This window comes from Gallus gallus, chromosome 4 (genome assembly GCF_016699485.2).
Source record: "Gallus gallus isolate bGalGal1 chromosome 4, bGalGal1.mat.broiler.GRCg7b, whole genome shotgun sequence".
Lineage (NCBI taxonomy): Eukaryota > Metazoa > Chordata > Aves > Galliformes > Phasianidae > Gallus > Gallus gallus.
In genome coordinates this window covers 62,379,827-62,402,897 of record NC_052535.1, presented here as the reverse complement: position 1 = coordinate 62,402,897, position 23,071 = coordinate 62,379,827, and the positions used below count along the sequence as shown (strand labels likewise).

Below are 23,071 nucleotides of genomic sequence, written 5' to 3'. Positions count from 1 at the left end.
AATGGTGTGCAGCGGTGCCGAAAGGCCCAAGCCCCATTTTCTTAATGGCATAAGCTGCAGGATGCCAGGTTTGTGCTGAGTTTATGCAAAATAGGATACGACTGCAAACAGAGACGAAGTTTATGCGTTCAGTGACAACCGCTACAGCTTTAACCCTGCCTTAGCATCATAGAATTGCTCAGGTTGGAAAAGACCTTAAAGATCATCGAGTCCAACCACAACCTAACCGTACTACCCTAACAGCTCTCCACTAAATCGTGTCCAAACGGTTTCCTTTTCGCACCTGGTGTCATGTCACTTGCTTTTTATTGCTTCTCCTCTTGTGTGAGTGGTGGCAGAGCCTGCGCTCCCTTCCCAGGGCTGTATGGAGGACTAACTGCAGCTGTGTCCTGTGCCACACCAGAGGAAGGAGAGTGTCTGTGCATCAGAGGCGCTCCCAAGTCCAGGGAAAGGAGTGTCGTGTCTCAGCGCTGCCGTGAATGAAAAACTGTTTTGTTTTGTTTTGTTTTTTATCAGAAGTGATGTTGTTCCTGTGAAGGATGTGGGCTGAGTGAACAAATCCTGTGTGCAGTATTAATGAGCATCACCTGTTTTCCTCATGCCTTGCAGGTTTCAGTGAGGGTGGTGTGGCTCGTGTCAGACTCCTTGACCCTGTGGAGGTGCTTTGGAGACTTGGCACCAAAGTGGTGTCTGCAGTCAGTGAGTGTGCCCGTAACACGAGATACAGAGGGAAAATCCTTCATTCACCTTTACAAAGCTCCAGAAGGTAAGCTCTGCCTATGTAACATCTGGGTGGAGAAGCTTTCCAGTGCCAGTGAGGCACCCTGCTGCCATAGCAGCCTCGGGGCTCATTATGTGCCCAAATAGGAATCTGTACAGAAGAGATTTGGTGACTCCATAGGAAATGCTTGACATCACACTAATTCCCTGACCTTCCTTCCATCCTCCGCTACTATATACAGTTGCTGGTTATTTATATATGATGAATATGATTCAGAATTGAACAAGCCAGGAAGACACTAAATCCTTCAACCTACTAATTAAAACAAGGGATATAGCATTACTTTGTTCCATCACCACATGAAAGAGGACTATTTGTTTTTATTGTGGTTAGCTTAGTAGTAACAAACAAAATATTTTATTCCTATCCATGAGAAGCAATCTTGCCCATCTTAATGGGCTTCATCCAAAATGTACTGGATGGTATGCATGGGCTTTGAATTTGCATGTGACTGCAGATCTGGTGAGCTGGATTAGACCAAGAGTGCTGTCAGACTACAAGGCTGAGCACTGAAGACTTTGACACCCCAAGAGGGAATAATGCCTGTCTTCTAGTGAGAGTCTTCAGCCCTTGGAAGGCAAACCCTTCAGTACTGCAGCTGAAGCACTCTGTCAGGCATCTGTTGCTGTGGCTGGACGTGTGGAGCAAGGAACATTGTGAGATTTTTGTGGTGTCATTAGATTACTGCTCATGTGCAATTGAGTGATAGATAGTTTACATAGCCGGCCTTTTAGCAAAGTTCACAGGCATGGCTCCAACTGTACATATGGAGACTAATCTCGGTTACAACTTGAAAATGCCTCTGTCTTTGTTACTGTGGGGATGGTCTGGAAAGTATCGACAGATTGCTACATCTGAAAGCTTGTCATATTGATCTTTATCCCACCAAAAATCACAGTGCTTTCGTTGTACCCTGTGACTGTTCCACTGCGACTTGCACTTTCATTTTTTGTGGTCCAGCTATTTGTCTAGGCCTTTTGTACAACAGTAATCAAGGAAAAAGAAATCAGTTTAAAAAACAAATACGACACTTAGATTCTTTTAAACTGAGATAAGAGTGAGGGAATTTGGGAACAGTTGCATTGGCATTCCATAAAAATCTTCCCTAATTCAACTTGGCTGGACTTCAGGTTGCGAATGATAGTAGAAATCATTACATAGAGGAAACATTTGTCAGACCCCATCAAGGAGGATTTCAGAGAAGTGGCCAAGGATTCTCAATGCAAGGAAAGAGAAGAAACCAGCAAGGCTACTGACATCTTTATTTATTTATTTATTTATTTATTTATTTTTGCTTCATTTGTCCTTGGAGATCGCTCTCTCGAGATTCCAATCAAAAGCTGTTAGAAAACAGTTATTCTGATCACACCTTCACAACACCCCTTTCTTCTGTTGTTAAGTAGCAATTAAATGACTTCTGCCTCATTTTTTTTTCCTCCTCAGTTCTTCTATTCCTTTTTTTTCTGTAAATATGTGATAAAGAATGAAGTATTGTGTTGCCTAATCATTTAAAAAGAGGGAAGGAAAAGAGAAAGAAGTGAGAAAGGAAAAAAAAACCTTACAAAAGGAAGAGAAATGGAATACAAATGATAACAAGCAGAAAGGCATCTAAAACTACGAGGAATAGAGTAAAGAATCAGAAAATCCAGAGCAAAGGATGAAGAAGAATGTAGGCTGCATGTCTATACTCTTGTCTTAAGCCCCACAAGTAGTCGTGCAAGTACAAGGGCTAGAAAGATACACTATGCTGAGATGGGCATATGGCTGTCTTTAATAATAGATATGATTGCAGCAAGTGTAAATATATTGAAATAGTACCAGGTAACTTGAGTATCAATGGCAATAAAAATGCAGCAGCACAGGGTGGCCAAGTCAGTCTTCTTCTGGTATCCAGTGTAATGGATGGTTTTGAATAGGTTATTAGGGAACTACGTTTCTACTCCTGGCTCTTAATGGTTGGTTGCACTGTACTTTAATATTATATGGAAATTGGCTAAAAAAGCTGTCTTGTAACAGGGACTGAAATTCAAACTTCCCCACTCCGAGCCATATACTTTAATTGTTGCACTGCAAAATGATACTTTGCTTCCCTGTCCCAATGAGTGCGGATTAGTTTGTTCAGAATAATAGCCTTCCAGCAGGCACAATGAAAGGTGTTCCACCAAACTAGCCTCTGGCCTGGTGATGAAGAGAATTTCCTGGCAAGTGAGAGGTAGGCTTTCAGTATTGTCCTCAATACTCTGCAGGTTTCTAACCTGCTGTCTGCTGAGCCTTCCTCCTGGCATGCTTTTGAAAGATACTGAAGTCCAAGTGCAGACACTGCTTCAGCGTAACTCAAAGATTAAATGGTGTAGGTGCCAAGAACATTGTAACTTCAGCATCAGGAGCTGGCAGCTCAGGTGCTTCTTACGTTGCCTGTTAGAGATTCTGGTCCAAGGTACTGGTGCTTCTGGTGTGGGGGCACCTGCCACAGAGCTGTGGGCTCGGAAACCAATGCCAGAACTTGAGGGTTGCAGCTCTTAACACTGCAACAGATAGTCTGTTGTGGATAAGGCTTATCTTTGCTGTGCTTGGGAGAGCACTGTGTTGTGGATTTGTTCTTGTTCAGTGGCGTGCTCACTGGTAATTCATGGCATTGTGAGGCAGACTTCTGTCAGATAAAATTCCAGCATGCTGGAGGTGAGCATACTCTGTTGAGATTTTTCTTTTTTTTTTTTTGTTTTAAGGTGGAGAGAGGGCCAATGGAGACATGTAATGAATGTCGATAACTACATTTAATTTCTTTGGCAAGTGGTAAGTACTGTTCCCCTTTGTTTGCTTTTGCAGACTATGTTTAAAGTATTTCATAATATAAAGCAACCCTTTCTGGAGGCCAGTGCCAATTTTGGTTGAAGAAATATATAGCACCACAGTTGAAAGTTTTCATTATCTTCTGACGCTCAATTACTAATGAATATTCTTTTTTTACCACACACTTCACATTCATATGACTTCTTTTTTTGCCCAAGGTCTATTTGAATAAAACAGTGTACTTCCTGCTTTGACAACATACTGATGATGTATGTTAAGAGAAAATCATTAGGAATAGCCCTGCTGACAATGTTGCTGGATGGTAATTTGCCCTGAATCCTGTAATTTTACTGGGGATTTTACCTGTGATGGCTGGATGTAAAATAATTCTCTTCTAAGAATCTTTAGTATTTCTCATCCATGCTTCGAAAATAGGCTGTGGGTATATTCACTGGTGAACAGTTCACAGAACTCTGGGCTGAATTAATCCATTAAGTAAAACTTTTCTTCATATGGTATCAATGGAACAAGGTCGAGTCCTCTACTTATAAGCAGCATTGGTGAAAAACTAGAAAATACTTTTAAAGCTTTGAGCATTAGACAGTTGTAGTTCACTTGATTCCCTAATGTAATAAAATTCTTCCTTTCCCAAGCCATTATCAGTGAGACAAACCCCTGCACTGCATGTGTTATTAATTATTTATTCTTTCCATTTTTTCCTAAATGCACATTAAAGAATTGACTCATGGCTTCTAATACAATTCTGAAGAACAAATTCAATCGATACTTTTTGGAAATGTTTTCTTATGACAAATAAAATTATAAGAAAGACAGTAAGTTTAATCTTCCATGGAGTTAAGATGATGGTTCAACTACTTTATTCCTTCTAGTATTTTGACAAATCTAGATAGGGGTTGTTTTTTCTTCTTTATACAAATGATTTTTTGATTATTTGTATATTGTTCGAATAGACATATTAGTAACTTTTCTATTATTTTTTTCTAGTTGAAATAAAACGACAACTTTTTCCCCCTTGTTTCCTTGGTTTCATTTTCATGAGCTTGTATAACCACCTGCAGAATGATACATTTACTGTTTTGTATATGCAGTTGTTAGCCTTTGATATTTTCCGCATATGTTATTTTAAAGCTAATTTTCACATAAACAAATGTATGCAAAAATTGCAAACATGGCTATTTGTCTATTCTGATAGAAAAACAAACCAAAAAATTATAGAGTGAATGGAGGGCCCAGCACATTGCAGAATTTTAAGTGCACGTGAGTATAATTGCAAATTTAATTGCCTTTGACAAGGCAATGAGGACAGATATTGCAGCTATGTAAGGACATGGCTAAACCTTGCAGAAGTGTACTGGTTGGAATGGTGGAAAGGTTAAATTATGAATTGTATGTAAAAGATGTTTGAGGGATTCATATACTGCCACAATATGAAGATCTCCAGTCATAGCTGCCAAGTTCCTAAGAGAATAGTGATATTCTTTGTAGATACTAGGAAACCACTGAACAGAAAGAGAAGTAAGAATCCTTATTTTCAGCCATTCTATGGGACCCACTGCAAGATAGAGGAGAAATGGAGGAACTCTCCAAACAAGTTGCTGGTGGAGGTATTGTGGAAGTAGAAGAAAGTGGTTTCATCACTGGCCCACTATGGACTTAATGTTTTGAAAAAATAAATTTTGCTGAAGCAAAACCATTTGCATTCTTATCTGTAGCTGGTCAGCTATTTAAATGGCACTGAAGATTACTTCCTTCTGTGACTTTCCTATGGTTTAAGGAACAAATAAATCATACTGCTAGTGCAGCATCTCCCTCATGTGAGGCTTCGGTGTGAGATTTAAGTTAGCAGGGTTTAGTGAGTGTCATTTGCACTGTGGCAACTGTGGACATGGGGATGAATAGGCTCTTAGCTGGCAGCCAAGACCTGGTGATGTGACTTGTTCTGACAGGAGAGAAGGCTAAGCTAACTTGCTTATAGCAAATGCAAAGTAATACATGCTGACAATTTCTGCAGATCAGCTGATGTATTACAAGTTGTTAATATGAGGTAACTTCATGGTACTTCTGAGATCACAAGACACTTTAGTGTGCCACACTTCTCTCTGCTTAGACTCTGTTCTAACAATAATGGTCTTTCTGTAGGCTGCTATGGATTTCCGATCTCTATGCATGCAAATATATTGCATTACACACACAATACCTTGATACTGCAAATTATACAAGGATTCATACTGGTTGGAGTAGTCCTATGTCAAAATAGTTATAGTATATGTAATGGAGCAGAATCAATAGCAAAATGACAGTAATTGTGATAAAGGTAGTTCGTTCCAAACAGAGACTTGCACCAATAAAATAGAGAGGAAAAGCTTGAAGTCATTCTGTGTGGCAACAAGATGTTCCCATCTGAGCCTTAGTAAGACAGGGTGGAAGGAAACAATGCTTTAAGGAAGCTGCACTGCAGCAGCCTTTGACAGGATTTCACACTGCTTACTCAAAAGGGAAATGTTAAAGGTGAAAAGCCAAACAACTAGAGAATGAAAATGTTTCCTCATCTCTTTTCCCATCCTCCCTAGTATGGACAGATGAATTCCAACATTAATGAAAGGACAGCATGTACTTTGAATTTTGAGGAATACTGAATGCTGTTCTGTATGCATGAAAGGTTGGATGGGATGGGAAAACCCACATGGAATTCAGAGTGAAATAATCCAATGGGAGAAAAAATCCTTTTTTTTTTTTTTTTTTTTATATTTGTACTTAATGTGTTTTAGTCCATGGTTTCCATTGCAGCATGGATCACTTAGGGGTATTCTTACGCTAACTCATGTCTTAAGCAAACCTTATTTTTCTTAGAATAGGTTTGATTAAGTATTATTTTTGCTTCCCATTTCAAATACTTGTTCTAAATAATCAAAGAAACATAGCTAGGGAAAAAAGACCTTGATTACAACAGCATGGAGACTGTTGTTCTTGGCATAATTTTAAAGGCTAGGCAGACCTTAGACTAAAAAATATATTCCTGTCAAGAATTTCCCTTCAAGCCCCTTGACTCTCCAAATTGGGCAAGATATATTGTTGAATCAGGTGTGTCTGAAGTAAAAAGAACGTTCCCATTGTTGGAAAATTGCAAGTAAATGAAAAAGGTATTGCAAATATTATGCATATACAGCACTCCTCACCTGAAATACAGTAGGATTCATCTAGGACGTTGTGTTGTTATTTCATACCAAAAAGACAGTGTAAATAAATGAGGTTTTTGATAGACTAGATAAATTTTGGATTAACATTTTAAGCACGCGTTATTTTGTTTATTGCGCTGTTTTAAAGATTAATTGAACGTATAATGAACTGTAACAAAAAAAGGCTTAACATGAAGTTATGAAGTCACTAATGTTAACATTGTGTGGGCAGTCTATTTCTTTCTTTGTTATCACTTCAGTTCCTTTTTCTGATAGCCCAGAAGTTCTGGATAGTAGGAAGAAAAACTAAGTTGCAGTAGGAATTAAATACTTCTTTCTTCATTGCTAATTACTTGCTTTCTCTTAGCTAAACTTAAGGCTCACATGTAAGTTAGTCACCAAGATGCAACATCAGAATCTTCTGAAGACAGAAGTCAGTTTGCTTTCAAAAGGGATTATAAAAAACGTGCATGTTTTTTATTGTGATGAGTTTCTGAGTCAGAGCTGGATTGCACTCCGGAAGAGTACTCATCCCTGCTGTCCCACATGGCGCCCTCCTTAACCACAATCTCTTGCTCAGCCTTCTATTAGTGAGCATTTGTCAGGTTTTATAATTTTCCACAGTCTGAAATGCAAATGGTAGCAACAAATAGCATTTTCTAAGCTCGTACATATTATTAGAATTATCTGAGGAATCCTCGTATGTCTGACTGTTATCTCATCATATGATACTTTATATGTATGACAGAAGACTGTAAAATACCACACATAATATGGATGATATACACGCTGACTTGTGCTTCTGGATTCTGTTTGCAATTTACTGTGGGCAGCTTGCAGTGGGTTTTAAACGGTTATAACAGGAACTGCTCACATTAAGAGTTACCGATCCTCTCTCTCTCTGAATATTGATATAATGGATGGTGGTGCCAGCTATAGCTGATTACTTCCTGCTCTTTAGTCCTGCTGTCTTTGTGGAAACTGAAGCTGCAGATATCCTTAATTAATCATACCAGTCAAGAAACTGAAGACAGCAATTCTAGTGGAGACTTCTATTGTCAACACTTCTTTCCTTTAAATACAAAGCTTGGATGTTAGCTAGCAGAGGTATTTTTTCAGGGAGGACTTTGGGCATTTTTACCCCAACATACTTCAGCAGTACACCTCTTCCAGAGACCAAATTCCTTACTCTGCAAAAAGCTTCCCAAACTGAGGTATTATGCTACCTTAAACCTTAGACAGTGCTGATAAACTTGTCTCCAGGTGAACAATCTTAGGATTCCTGATTATCAGAAGGATCAGATGTAACTAGTAGCCTAATCTAGAAATGGAATGAGACTTAGTCCTTGAATTATATGTTTCTTCAGCAGGTTTCAAAGTATTCTGTAAAACAGATAAACCATATTTCTGTCATACACGAGTAGAGAATATCAAAGGGTTCAGTGACTTGCTGTGTGCTGCAGAGAAAATCAGAGGTGATGGGGAAAATGTTTTTACTCCTATAGCTATGTATTGAATTTTAAGTTTCATTTCTTCATTTCATACATTTGTTTTTTATTCTTCTTCATATAAAGTAAATGAGATCCATGGATCAGTGTGGTTCCATTTTTTTCTCTGCCTTTCTAAATGCATACGTCCCACAGAAACACCTTTAATTTGATACTTGTTCTCCTCCCACTTTAGTTGGATTCCTTGATGGGTAAAATAGAGAAATAAACAGTACTGCAGTATTTTATATTTTTCCCTTCGGACAATAATACAAGTTTTGCTTACAATATTTATTTTTTACCAGATAATTTAAGAAATACATTTGTTGCTGAAGATTTCTACCACATTTCCAAGAAGTGGTTTGCTGAAACTCGTTTTTTTAATAATTAAACATGAATGCACCCCAGTGAAGGCTTTCTCTGGTATCACATCAGAGTTGCTTGCATTTAAATTAGTGGGTCAGCAAGACAGGACAGTGGAACCTTTTATTAGCAGCTGACTTCTCTCGAGTCTCATTTTACATTTTTGGTTCCAGCACTATTCAGCTGAAAGGAGATATTGTAGGTAAAATAAAGGAGGTAAATAACAGAGACAGGGCAGCTGCCAGACATCAGCTTCCACTGAGTTCTTCAAAAATATCTGCATTATCAGTGATAGTAAAAAGAATCATAATGCAGCATGTTTCCTTGTGAAACAGGTAGTCTTTTGTATTTTCTTGGAAGAACTTTTCATAAGCTGTCTGTGGAACAGAGTTCAGTATTTTTTAAGGCTGTCTTAGATGAAAAGGATGAGCATCAAGTGAGAAACAATGGTAAATGTCCATATAAATTACATTTCACTTGCTGGAATCTTTGTGGTACTGTTGTTATCCATGGAAGTCCATATTTCCCCTGCAGTCACTTTGTGATGTACCAGAAGACCTCACAAGTGAATTTGGTACCATTATTATTCTGTCAGGGTGTTGAACAGCCTGATGCTCATTCAACATCTTTTAGCAATGGTGTTCTTTGAAAAGCTGCCGGATGTCTTCATTTCTCTTGAATTTTGTTTTTGAGGGCTAATTAGCGCACAAATGACAGAGACATTGTGAGATGTACTTAGAGAACATATAGCCTACTATCACATGCATTGGCAAGTAAGTCAGAGATCCTGTGTTTTTCTTTCTAGTCCTAGTTCTTTCCAGCTCTGACTGGACATAACCGAAGATTTTTTGTTCTGGCAGCATAGGAAAAGGTTGTTGATCATTAGTATATTCTGAATTACAGAGCATGTACAAACTTACAGGGCTACATTCACTATAGAATGATATATAATGAATATGTATTAGAACTTCATAATGAGGAGGTAGAATACTAGAAAGGGTTTGTTGTTACAGCTGTGTTTTCTCTGGGATACAGTGTAAACGATCTGCTTGAGGAGCAGATTACAGAGCTAATTTATCCCTAGTGTAACTTCACTGGACTCAGTTGATTTGCATGGGATTTTTTCATCCTTAAAAAAAATATCAAATTGCAGATTATGTGACTGGATGGGTGTCCAGTATGTAATGCTTTGATGTGTATTTTCTTGTTGGTGTCTTGTTAGTAGGAAACTTTTGTTCCAGCTTCAAAAGCTCAAATATTTTCATTTACTGTTGGGACTTAAAAAGGAAAATGAAGTAGAATTTAAAGTGATTGTCATGGATTGCAAATATTAATGACTTTTTTTTCAAGCATAAACATAAAATGGAAGCCCTTCCTTCACTACTGTAAAAGCTTTTGCTTAGAATTTTTAGGAGTGACTTGGTTTCTCTACCCCTTTGACTCAGTGCAGAAGAAAAAAAATCAAACCCATCTGGAAGAACACATCTCTGAAACTGTTAAGCCTCTTGTTAGGAAGAGGCTGTAAGAGGAGTAGATGAGAACTGCACAGAGATCTTTAATTAATCATGCTGCATAGTAGAAATGGAGAGGGTTCAGTGACAGAGGACTAACCAATTTGAGTGACAATTACTGCAAAAACTTCCATGGCATATTTAAAATGAATCATTCAAAACTATTAAAAAAAAAAAAAAAAGGAAACTCATTAAAATCTCCTTATCACAAGATAGAATGTTTGTATATTTTGCAAATGTTAATAATTGTAACTTAAATACTAGCCTATTGAGCTAGATTTGCAAGACTTCCTAGCAATTACATGAGGCATTTGCTGAGTACTCCATGATTGATTTCACAGAGGGTGCTTTTCCCAGATAGGTATATGGCATTTCTGTAGGAGATGGACTTTCTGCTCTCTCTGCAGTTTGGCACAGGCTCTCTCACTTTATCCTGCTGATATCACAAGTTCTTAGTTAGCTGATCATGAGGAGCACTCAAATGCACCGCTTGTGTCACGATAGAAAGATGGGATTCACTCCAGTAAGGTAACATTGAATTTAACAGTAGTTGAGATAAGATCTCTTCATATTTTTCAAAACAGAAGAGTGGAAGAATCATAGCAGGAATACAGAAGTGCAGATACATTAGTTAAGGTAATGTTTGGAACTTGCAGGTTTGTTTCTGTCTGCTAATCAGCAGAATCATAGAATCATAGAATGGCCTGGGTTGAAAAGGACCATAATGATCATTGAGTTTCAACCCCCCTGCTATGTGCAAGGTTGCCAACCACCAGACCAGGCTACATTTGAAATGGAAGGCATTTTAATTTAGCACAATTTAGCTGCCTAAATATGACATACTTAAATTAGATTCTGTATTTTTATTGTATTTACGTAACATTGGGAACTAATACATGATTTCAAAAGTGAGTTAACAGACTAAAACTTAAACATCTTTGATTTGTTTTCCTGTAACTTAATTATTTACATAACTTAATGGGGAGAAGTGTTAGCACTAGTTTACAAACGTAGTATTACTTAAGAAAATACAACATGAACAGAGCACCATCTAGTGCAGGATATCACTAACATAAAAGTCTTTCTGCTGTCACTTGTCTTCGTTCAGCTGATTTGTTATGGACCATTATGTTGAAGAAATAGCCAGCCATGTAGCTCTTCTGGCAATATATTTACTTGGGGACCTTCAGCTCAGGACAACAAAATTAGAAGCACTAAAATTCAGGTAATCTTTTGTGAGAACAACATACTTCTAAGAGGAATCTGCTTATCTTCATGGCCACGGTGCTGGGTGGATACTCTCAGTACAATAAATACTGTCCCATCTAGTTATAAATGAGACTGGACATTGATTCCCACAACGTCTTAGAGACCTAATTGCCATTTTTGGTTCCTTAGGTGCACCATTTAGCACCTCAAAGCCTTTGCTCAGCTTCTGCAGAACCTCAGTGTTACCCAGGTTCCTTGAGACCAGGTATTCACCAGTTGTGTATGCAAGTTACGACTAATGGGTGAGATTAAATATTTGATTATCATTAAGAAAAGAAGAAATAAAGGAAGTTTAGATTCAACAGGAGGCAAGCAAAATAAACAGACAATTACTATGAATTGCTGAAGAAGGGCAGAAAAGAGCAAGCTACAGGGTTGGGTTTTTCTTTTTGCAAGGGCTATGCATCAGTTCTTTTGTAAGCAACCAAATGCATGAATTTGGCCCCAGGGTTGTTTAATCAATATTTGGATAAATATTATATTTCTGATGCAATCTGTTTAGCATTAGGGTTGGATTAAGAGGAATTGCCTTAGTTAACTGAACACGTAGCAATGACAAGCTGGCTTTCATCCTGCACTAAACAAAGGTTGAAATGGGCCACAGGGACTTGGAAAGGATGATTTTGGATGAAATACTATGTTTTCAAGCCACCATCACTGTCAAGTTTTATTTACTCTACTTATGAAGATGAACAAACATTGTAGTGTTTCTCTTTGTACATTTAAATTCTCTCTCTATTGCATATGGAGTTTGGCTAAATGCTTAAAACACTGCTAGTTTCCCTGTTCTCAGATACACTCTGAGGAAAATCCTAGTTTTGAACAGCTCTGGGGTTTTTTTTGCTTTCTAAGCAGTTATACAGTTATAGCAACAAGAAAATAAGACAGAAACAAGTGGAAACTTTTGAAAATCTAGATATGGAATACTTCCCTTGATACTTTCTTTGCTCTTAGTACTTCTTTCACAAGTGCGAAAGAGAACCCACTGCTGAAGCTTAAAAAAAAGAAAAAGAAAGTATTCAAACTTTAAGTTTCATTCTTTCTGATCTTATGAGAAGTAAATTAAAGAAACACGATAAACCTAGCAAGTAGTAGTTTGATCTGTCTTTCTGGCTTTGTGGGAACTGTTGAATCACGGCTTGAACCTCTGATTGATCACCTGAGGCAAGCACTGAGTCAGCCGTGAGAGAACAGGTGAAGGCAATTCAGCTGTGTGACCGGAAGGGATGGAGCCTGGCTGCACCTCTCCTAGACCCCATTTAAGGGGTGACTGCCAGTAGGGAAGGATCTCTTCCTGGAGATTGCTCACTTTGGAGTTTTTCTGTGCGTGTATGATACAGGTGAGCATTTTCATTTATTTCTGATTCTCCCTTTCCACCATGATAATCTTTCTAGTCATGACCTGTAAAATACCAGCCTAATTGCACCACTTTGCTGATTGTATATTTGTTGATTGTACACTGGGCATACCATTTTTCTAACAGCAATGAAAAGTAGCTTTGACAGAACAGAACGTTATACTTAAAAATGATGTTCAAGAATTGGTGTTGGGAATAACAGATTTGGGAATGCAGGCAGTATAGCTGAAGAGAAGTTTCCACTGGAAATAAGTAGGCCAGATTTTAGTGTCTCAGCTCTTTGCTAGTGCACACTGGACGTTCAGAAACAAGCATTATAGAATAAAAGGGTCTTGAACCATTCATTTAATTCTCTTGAGATTAAGATTTTTGTTGTTTTTATCTCCAAAATGTTTAGTGAATGGAAGGAAACAAAGACAGTTGAAAATACAACTGAGTTTTTCTTGAACATATATCACAAGAAGGTGCACTTCTGATCAGATTGTAGGTAGCTGTGTATATGTTCATTATTAAATCATCACTGGCAAAATATTTTACTTGTTATATCCTCCATTCTTATTCCTTTTCTTTAGGGGTGTAAGACTTATATCAAGTGGTATGTATTCATTTTCAGCTATTTGGGAGTTACTATGTTGTTCTGTCTAATGCCTCAAAAAAAAAAAAAGCTGGCCTTTATTCTACTATCGTGTAAGAATAATGATTCCTCTAGAACAAGTTCATACCTGTGAAGGAAATAAATAATTACCAACAGCCCGTGCCAGGCAGATAAAAGAATGCTTGTGGTTTCTCTTCTAAGCCATACTCTCTTCTTGAGTAACTTTGAAAATAAAGAGTTTGTATATTTGAGAATAATTATGATCATTTTGAGTTACATCTTACACGTCTTTCATTTAGCCAAGAAGATCCACTGCATGAGGAAAGGCCACAGAGAGATGGTAGAAATTAAATATTGTATTTGTGTGCTGCTAGCAGTATGCGAGGTGCTTTTCAAACAGCTGCGATGTCAAAGTCCTTGTCCTGAAGAGTATCCAGTCCAAATAAACACACAAATGCATTTTAAAATGTGCAAAGAAAGATCTGTTCCTCTTTAGTTTTATGATATCCAATAGAGAAAAGGAGTAAAATTTTACATCAGAATGTGAGAGAAGTATTCACTTAGCTGAAGGATATCATTAGCATTCTCATAAGTGAAGAAGGAGGAGGTATTTATGCTGAAGCAACATGGATCTGTAACTTGAGAACAGGAAAGGGCCAGATTGCCAAGAGAAGAACTGAGAAAAAAGAAGCTTGTAAGCATTAAAAAAAAAAAAACAACTTAGAAGTGACTGAAAAGAGCATTCAAACTGTGAGTTGTGGAGATTAACAAATACGTAAAGAAAGAAAGGTTTTATGGAGTCAAGCACTAAGAACCTTTCAATGCCAGATTTTTAGATTGCATGTGAAACACAATTCCCTCTAGACGTGCATTATGATGGTCTACACTCAAAGCATAGCTTACATTAAAAATAGTAGCAACCTTTTGGTAAAGGTGTTAATATGTTAATGTCCACAATATCTATCTGGTTACCAAAAGAAGAATGGCAGAATTGCTAACCATCAAAAAATGTTAGATTGAAGTGATGTGACCATCTCTAGAAAATCAACTGATTCTTGGCTGGTGGCATCCCATCTTTTCCTCCAGTTTCCTGCCTCATTCTTTATGCTTTTTATGCATGCTATGTACAAAACACATGCAACAAATGAACTGGAGGAACTTACAACTTATTTCTAAAGCCTTGATTTGTTCTTGTATGGGGAACTGTTGAGTCACACCTGAACCACTGATTGAGCACCTGGGGAAAGGACCCGGTCAGCCCTGAGAGCACAGGTGAAGGCAGTTCTGCTGTGCAATCAGAAGGGGTGGAGCCTGGCTGCACCTCTCTTAGACCTCATCTAAGGGCTGACTGCCACTGTGGAAGGATCTCTTCCTGGAGATCCCTTCTCTGTGAAGCTTTGCCCTGTGAACCTAGAATCTTCTGATATGGGTGAGCAATCTTCTTCCCTTCCTTTATAGCACCTTTCTATCATGCCAGTCCTTCCATCGTCACACCTTTGTTGTATGCCTTTCCCATTGCATTGATCTGTCCAATTGCTACAGTTCTGAAGAATCTATTTCCACAAGGAAACCAAACTAATGTTCTATTTAAATTGCCTTTTTGGGTGCAATACAATCCATTTTAATTCTTGAGACATAAGTGACAATACATTTTTTACTATTAAGTAAAAGGATTTCTAGTTACCTTTCAAGACAAATTCTTCATGTTGATAAAGATATCCTTTCTCCTAGGCAAACTGTGCCTTAAAAAAAAAAATCCTCTAGACACATTAGCAGTAGTATTTGTTCATATGGATTCATAAACCAGATTATCTTCTCATTTACAGCTCAGAAAACTATTAAATATAGAGGAGTTACTCTAGATTTATATAGACATAGATAATAGCCCATCTGTTTTACTTTGGATTGATTTGCTAAAAGATAAACCTTAGTAAAATATTCAAACAATATTAGGTTTGAAGTGTGCTGGTCTGACCTTCATTACAACAGATTTCAGAGAATACCACCACCCATGCCAAGTATACCAAACTACGCCATTGTCTGTCTTTGCAGTATAAGGGCCTTTGTAGTACAAACCATTCAAGTTGGCTGAGTGACACCTGGTGGAAAAATAAAGGAAAAGATGATTAAAGCCCCATCCAAAAGTTGCAAGCACTTTAGTTTCTCCGCAAGTCAAAAATTCACTATGTTGATAACAGCCCAGTCTGACAGCTGCAGAAACTTACATTTGTGGACTGCATTGCCCCTACACACAAACAGTTTAATTAGGGCACAATTGCAAGTACTTTTAACATCTTTGAAACAAAAGTTATTTCTGTTTTACACGTTTTCTGACATAAGCAGCTCTCTGAGTTCTGCCTGTAAATTTGTCTTAATGAAAAATAATTCCAGAATCCTTTAGGTCACACGTAGCAGCAGAGCCTACAACAAGCAAAAAGGGAATCAAATTAAGGAAAAGAAATACTGTGCTGCTTTTTATTGTTCTGGAGCAGCCCTTCTGATGTTATACAGTTACCCATATAGTGTGCTACATGGCAAAACACGAATACCACTATCAGTTTGTCTGTCCAACTGTTGATTTCTATTTAAAAATAGATTACATCTCACAGCTAGTTTAAGAGATATATACCACTTCCATGGATCATCAGAACTGGTATTTTATTTGACTGAACTAACTACATTCTTTCTGGCTGTTTAACATACTGAAACAGAAATGCTGTTACAGGTTGTTAAGCAAACTGAAAACAAAACTAACCTAGCAAAACCCCAAAGGCTTAACTAGCTACCAGCACAACCCTGATACTCGTTTGGTTTCTACAAGAAAGTAGTAAGTTTAGACTTATGTCACCATATGGAGAGCAAAGTGTTTGTTTCTTCTGCAGCACACTGCAATAAGACTGCTTTACTTATCTGCCAATTCAGAATTTTGTCATAAGTGTCTGACAACCAGATATTAACAACACCACAGTGTATTTCAAAAGCAGACTTCAGAAAACATTAAGACAAAACAGTCCAAATGAAACTTATGGATATTTTTACTGGCAAATCTTACTCCCACTGGCTTTGCTTATGCTTTAATAACAACAGTTTTTGAGAAATGAAATAGAGAGAGTGATGAAAGTCTCACAGGAAAATTCACATGAATGCTTATTCACTGTTTATAATTTAAAATTAATTTTGTTAAAAAACACGTTGAAAGCTTATAAATTGCAGATATCAAAAGTGACTTTGGTTTTGATAATGATGAACTTGTATCAGAGCTAACAGTCTTTTGAGCCATACAGATTCTGCACTGAGACAGCACTTTGTTTAAACACTTTGAATCAAAACTGAGTTTGTTAGAATAATTGTAATCAATAAATCCTCTTTTACTTCTTTTGATGGAAACAGTCAGAAGTTGATTTTATCAGCAGTAACATGAGCCCATAACAACCCTTATAGTGCTGGGAGGCACTAATACAAAAATATATTCTGTAACGGACTGGAGGCAGGCTAAAGGAACTGGCCATACTGAAAAAACAGTTGGCATATGACTACTGATGTGATTTTCTGAAGCAACAAGTCAACAGTCACCTTAAAGTTAGCCTAAATTAGCGTGAGTTCCTCCTTTCTTTCCAACAGGCTAGTTTTTAAAGCCAAAAAACCCTACAGCGATAGTTTCAAAAGTACAGCCAATCTCAATTATCCATTGACATTTTATCTGAGTTATATATTAACTTTGTGACAGATATAGATAAATGAGTTTGTTCCCTGAAGAATGATTTAAATTCTGCCTGGACTTATTGACTCCAGCACAGCCCTACATGAATGTAGCTATGCTGTCTGCAGAAGGTTGCTGAGACACAAAGTCTGACTGAGACTTGTGGCTCCAGCTTGATGTCTGCCAAATCTACTGTGGTCATCCATGCATTCTGCAGCTAATACTGGGAATGCTGGAGAGAGAATAAGCTCATGTCCACATGGGCTTGTTAGCTCTTACTTGGCAGCTCTAAACCTACTGATCTTTGCATTACCCTGGAAGGAGGAAAGCTTATGAACCAAGTGTAGTACCAGAGAGAACCTGGCACAGTGGACTTGATTCCAAGCTGAAAATGTCTGCTTTCAAACAAGTGCAGAGAGAGCATTCTTCTGCAGGAGTCCACGATAACAAATGCAGAGCTGGAGCAAGAGATCTGAGCTATTTTCTATGCCTCACTTGCATCACATCCCTTGGTATTGATATTAGCTGAGCGTTTCTATATTTCATTAGGCTAGATAGTATAGAGCTAGCTATGAAAAATTCCTTCAGAGCTGGGAGCTCCTATACAAACCAGCCAAGAGCACTAATTTCTTCTATATTTCCTAATCTGTGCATGACATACTTGTGTTCTGAGTGCTCTCTTTTCTTTAGGCCTGCCAGGATTTCAGGATACTACAATTCTCTAATATTTTGCAGCTTTCAGTTTTCTATTAAGCTTAACAAAGTCATTAGCAAGACAGTGGAATAATACTACTACTAACTGATTTTCATTATCCAGGTGGACTGTCACTTTAACAATGTCTGATACACATCCATAATAGGAACTAGCCTGGTAGGAGTCAGCTATCTTTAGTAGTTATGTAGCACCAACTACAAGGTATTAATAACTGTCAAGTTCTGCTGTAGAGCTACTTTTGCAGAGAGATCATTCTTCTGTACAGGCCAATCCAGTATTAAAAAAATTAAGTTTTTAAAAGACAAAAACAATGTCATTTAAGTGAGTGATTATTCACTGTTAATAAATCACATGTTGTGGTATCACAGTTTTATACTAATCAAGGTGTAGACATTCCTCTAAATCTACAAAAGTTCAGATTTCATGGGAAAAGTATCTCCCACTATTTATTTTCCCTTTTTTTATATCTCATCTTTCACAGAAACTGCAAGAACATTTGTCTACACGTGAATATTTTCTGTACGCCTCAACACTCTGACAACCTACCACTGCTGAAATGTATTAAAACTGTTAGTTGTGAAACACTGAGCTAGGAGCTACTTCATATCAGCTAAGCTGGTCACAGACAACTTATGGAAAAAGAATTTGGAAAATAAGGAGTTAAAAAACAGGAACAAAGGATGACAGAGAGAGAAACAATGGAGTTGATTCAGCCTGGCAGCTCTTGCCCAGTGAACTGAGATCAGAATTAGAGAGTAGTGTGCTTTTCTGAGCTGTATTTTAGAGCGGTCTATTACCCAGATATATCGCATCATTTCTGTTCATGTCTATACTTAGTATATGAAGTATGTGAAACAACAGAGCTGCCTGTATATATGGTGCTAACATTATCAGTTTTCCTCTTCCTTTTATAACTGCTATTGTATAGGTAGGTAAGGTTTTAAATTTCTTTTAATGAACCCTATTTAAAATTATTTTCCTCTCAGTCCAGTCATGTGCACTGACAAATTGAGTGAGCACATTCCCATCTTGATATAGAAGGAATAACAAGAATGAAATGCTGTGAACTGAGATAGAAATCTATGGGTTGTTAACCCAGCACTAGCTTAACTCATCAGATATTCAGCAGTACTGCCACATCTGGTCTAGTGAAACACAAGAGAAATACAAGAATGAAGTACAACAGGAAGACGTCTGCATGACCTATTTATGTAAATGCTAGTTACCTTAAAGGGACAGAATTGTCTACTTCTTAATGTCTGATAACAGAAATGACCGAAGCCTATGACAGATACCATTTCACAGATAAGCTTAGCCAGGGCAGTAAGTGAATCTTGGTCCTAACAGCACTGAAATCTCTGCTAGGGGTCAAGGACAGATTCCAAATGTAATAAATTATGCCTGCTTATCTTCTAGCAGATACTATTATTGTACAAATACATGTGAAGTAGCAAGACAATGCAGATATAAAAATCAAAATACCTGTTAAACCACCAGCCAGCCTTTTCCTCTTCAGCACAGTTGCCTTCATAGTTGTCATTGTCCCTGTCTCTAGTACTGAATTTCATTCCGCAATGATCAGCCCACCATTTTACTTCAGGATGAAATCCCCCAGTTAGGGAATCACCAGCTGTACCAGAGTATTCACCACAGCTCATCTGATAGGAGTGCTAATGAAAATTGTGAAGAAGGAAAAAATAAAGTAATCCAATATGTCTCTAACCTTTAGCATGTCAGGGAGTGAATCCACAAAGAAACTAACCTGTTCCATTTGCTACTATTTATATGCCCAGGAGTGTCTTGCCACTCAAACACTGTGTACTAGTGAATAAAGAAATATATATATGCTTACCAGGGGTAAAAAAAAAAAAAAAAAAAAAAAAAAATCAATAATTTTATATAGAAATAACAAAAAAGCTATTAGTTGGCTTAGGGTACGTATTGAGAAATTATGCACCATTATTGCTGATAATAACAATAACAATTGAAAAATTGCTTGTATCCATAACTGCTAAAACTAATGATTCATACAAATTCTATGAGGTATGAAATCAGTACATCCATATACACCACTATTATGACATATTTGAAAATGCCAACCATTTGTAAGAAAAAATACTTGTTAACAAGGTTCAGCATAAAACTTTATGAAAATAAAGGCACATGTATGTTTATTGACTGTTTATAGAAGTGACATTTTCTTTAAAACCTCCAGTTATTATTAAATATTTTCTTACCTCTTCATCTGCAACTCCAAATCTTGTATATTGTGCATAACGCCGTTCTCCTTCAAAATCACTTAGATCAATTCTTAAAGTATAGTTTCCTTAAGAAATAACAATAGAAAATATTTCTGTAAAACTAGCCTATCTTGCTACTTCTCAGAGCAGAGTATCATAGTAGAACATTAAAATACTAATTAGATTTTTAGCATAAGTCTTATCTATATCGTCATTATATTCTTTGAATTCTTTATGCCTTTTAAAGCACATCTTGCTACATTTTTCTTTATTCACATGATTCATCTTAGAAAATTTTAAGTTTATTCCAATATAGATTCTGGCATGTAAACAAAAAAAGGCCCTATGGACTTCATTTTATTAAGGTGTTTGAAATAGTTACGAAAGGAGAGTGAGAATCAATAAATATGTATACACCTAAGAAAACAGCAATTCTACACTCTGAAAATAAGAGTTAAACCAGGATCACATGCTGGTGTAAATCTTCAGAGTTCACCGATTCTAGCAGCTATGTCCATTTACAAGACCTGAGAATTCGGTCCTATATATATCAGTAGAAGTAGAAATGTGTGTATGTATGTATACACACATACACACCTCCCACCATACTGACCTTCATGAGTCCCAAAGCCTTTATCTATGCTGCAATATAAATTATAGATAGGTATAATTTGCAACAATTTTGAACAGACCTGAGCTACCTTTACTCTGCAGTAACAGTAAAGAAATCACAGCAGCAATCTCCATGCATATTAGCTGGCTAAGTCAATAGGTAACTTCTGCATATACAGCACTCTATAGGAAAGCAAAAGTTATTGTAGATTGAGTAACTATTAGAAAAATGGAAATAGCTTTTCAAGATTAGCCTAATCAAGATGACAAGCCTAGATTTACCTTCACATAATACACTATGCAGTGATGTAAAGTCCTGACTAAATGAATTGGTACAGCATACTACACCAAAACTGTTACTCATTCTGACTGCGAAATGGGTAGAGACAATTGTTTTAAGGTATGTTTCTGTCTACTGTTCCCTGTTTTGAAGGGTCTTCCTGCTTTCAATTGACCCAATGAGAGCTTTCAAGCTTTTGTTAGAAAAATATATATTTTAGGTTTTTTTAACTGAAGTTTGTACAGTCTAACAACACAACTCAGGATTCACACTAACAATAAAATGGCCTGGAAAGAGAAAAGGAACAGAAATAATAGAAAACTTATCACAATACAAATCTTACCTTGATTAGTCAAGTAATGAAGGTTCTTATTTCCAAGCCAATATTCACCATTAGTCAAAACAAAATTTCCAAAGCCTTCTTCATAGTCAGTCCAGTCTCTGTAGATGAGTATAAATGACTAATTTAGTAATAAAAAAAATAAATTTGTTTGGGTATTTATTTTGTCATACAATCACAGACCACAGAATAATTCGAGCTGAAAGGAAACTTTAGGACACCGTTGTGAGGAGCCTATTTTCCTCAACAATCTCTCAAATAACTCAGTCCTTAGTGATCTCCTTCTAGACACAGACAGTCTGCTTTTAGGTTCTACTGAAGCCATCCCTCCTCAAGGCTGAACAAGCCATTACCTGTCCTCACAGGACAAGTGCTCCAGCCCTTGATCATCTTATTAGCCTTCTGCTACCTATTTTACGCTCTGCATACTCACCAAGTCCAACAAGACCGATGTTAGAAAAAAAGTTTAAAAAATTAGATCTTAAATACTTCGATAACTTAACCTAAGAGTTGATCTGGATCATACAGGCAGTCTGTGATAGAGCCATATAATTCTGAAGTTAATAAATAACTTATCTCCTTCTGGTTTTTTGTTTCTCCAGTTTGTTTCTAATTTTAATGACCAAGTCTAGTACCTACCTATTGAAATCCTGGCTGCCATCAGAACGTCTCTGAAAAACAGTCCAACCACCCCCTTCAGACATGTCACAGAAGGCCAGGAATTCATTAGGACTCTGGGTAGGTTTCATCTTATAAAATCCACTTTTCTTGTGGCCATCATTGTAGATTTCTGCACAGTCTGTTCACAAAACATCCAGTGAACACAGTTCTTAGTTCTATACTTAATAGCAAAACCAGAAAAGTCAATAAAGGAAATCAAATCATACCAAGTAAGAGGCACATAGGAAAAAAGCTAATGGCAAATACCTCTACAAATACATTTTTATGACCTTAATTCCTTTGGTTTAGGTGGTGCCACTTCTAATTTACAATGGTATAATCCACACTAGAATCCTGTTACAATCATAGTTTCCCTACATATAAGCTACTCTGTCTTCAGAAACAAAGATGTGGACTTTCTGGATGTAGAACCACAAGAGAATTGTCAAATATGAGAGTATGGAATTACCAGTTTTAGAAAAAAGAAACAATTACTGGACCTAGTACTGTTGTCCCTTGTACCACACAGGTCCAAATATGTACAGAATTCTCTCCTACAGAAATTATGTTATGTATGTCTAAAATGTTACTTTTGGCTTGATACCATTTTTTCAGTCTGGTCTGCATTGGTTTCAAGGACTGATCGCTGTGTAAATCATATTTTCACGAGCTCTGAAATGACAACAGTACTGTAATCATACCATCTTATCTCTTTTCCCTCAAGGAGTTAAGAAATGAAAGGAGTTATTTGTTTATATGTAATCTACCATCAAGCAGTCACACAGGAAAGTAGTATAGTTTTCAACATTTCTGTTTTTCCTGGCAGAAGTGAATCTGATTAACTGTAAGATTTTCCTTGAATTCTTTAAGAACGTATTGGCTGAACTTCCAGACTAGTTTGGAACTTTATGAACTACAATATTTCTTCTCAGTGAAAGCATCAGTGAAGATTAGACATAGAAAATATAAACAGCTTATAATGAAAACAAATAGCTATGCCAGGGTTTGGACAAGTTACAACAAAAAATATTATTTAAATAACAACTAAGATGTCTTTGCAGAGACCGTTTTGACTGCATTACAGAAAATAACTTTTCTTGTGTCCATTATTTTCTTGGTAGGTTACCAAAATACTTAAGTGTATTTTAATTTTAAGCAAGTGTATTTACTGTG

The 23,071-nt window shown here is 37.0% G+C and overlaps 2 protein-coding genes across 11 annotated transcripts in view; one reads left to right on the top strand and one right to left on the bottom strand.

Moving 5' to 3' along the window:
- The window catches only part of PCM1 (pericentriolar material 1), an 80,007-nt gene that overhangs the window by 590 nt on the left and 56,346 nt on the right, over positions 1 to 23,071 (top strand). Inside the window, exons 2-4 of the mRNA XM_046939859.1 lie at positions 610 to 766; positions 3,508 to 3,574; positions 21,841 to 21,976. The gene's annotated coding sequence lies outside the window, so the exon portion shown is untranslated. The remainder of the gene's footprint in view (positions 1 to 609; positions 767 to 3,507; positions 3,575 to 21,840; positions 21,977 to 23,071) is intronic.
- Positions 10,978 to 23,071, bottom strand: part of FGL1A (fibrinogen like 1A) — a 29,767-nt gene continuing 17,673 nt past the window's right edge. For 9 of the 10 annotated variants that reach the window (XM_046940159.1, XM_046940163.1, XM_046940160.1 and 6 more), the window contains 5 exons: positions 21,878 to 22,037; positions 21,242 to 21,339; positions 20,004 to 20,092; positions 19,249 to 19,436; positions 10,978 to 15,450 (listed from right to left, as the gene is read on the bottom strand). In XM_046940159.1, the coding sequence (XP_046796115.1) occupies positions 15,291 to 15,450; positions 19,249 to 19,436; positions 20,004 to 20,092; positions 21,242 to 21,339; positions 21,878 to 22,037 (695 nt within the window). In that variant the 3' untranslated portion in view covers positions 10,978 to 15,290. The remainder of the gene's footprint in view (positions 15,451 to 19,248; positions 19,437 to 20,003; positions 20,093 to 21,241; positions 21,340 to 21,877; positions 22,038 to 23,071) is intronic. The other variant, NM_001277819.2, reaches the window with a different exon arrangement.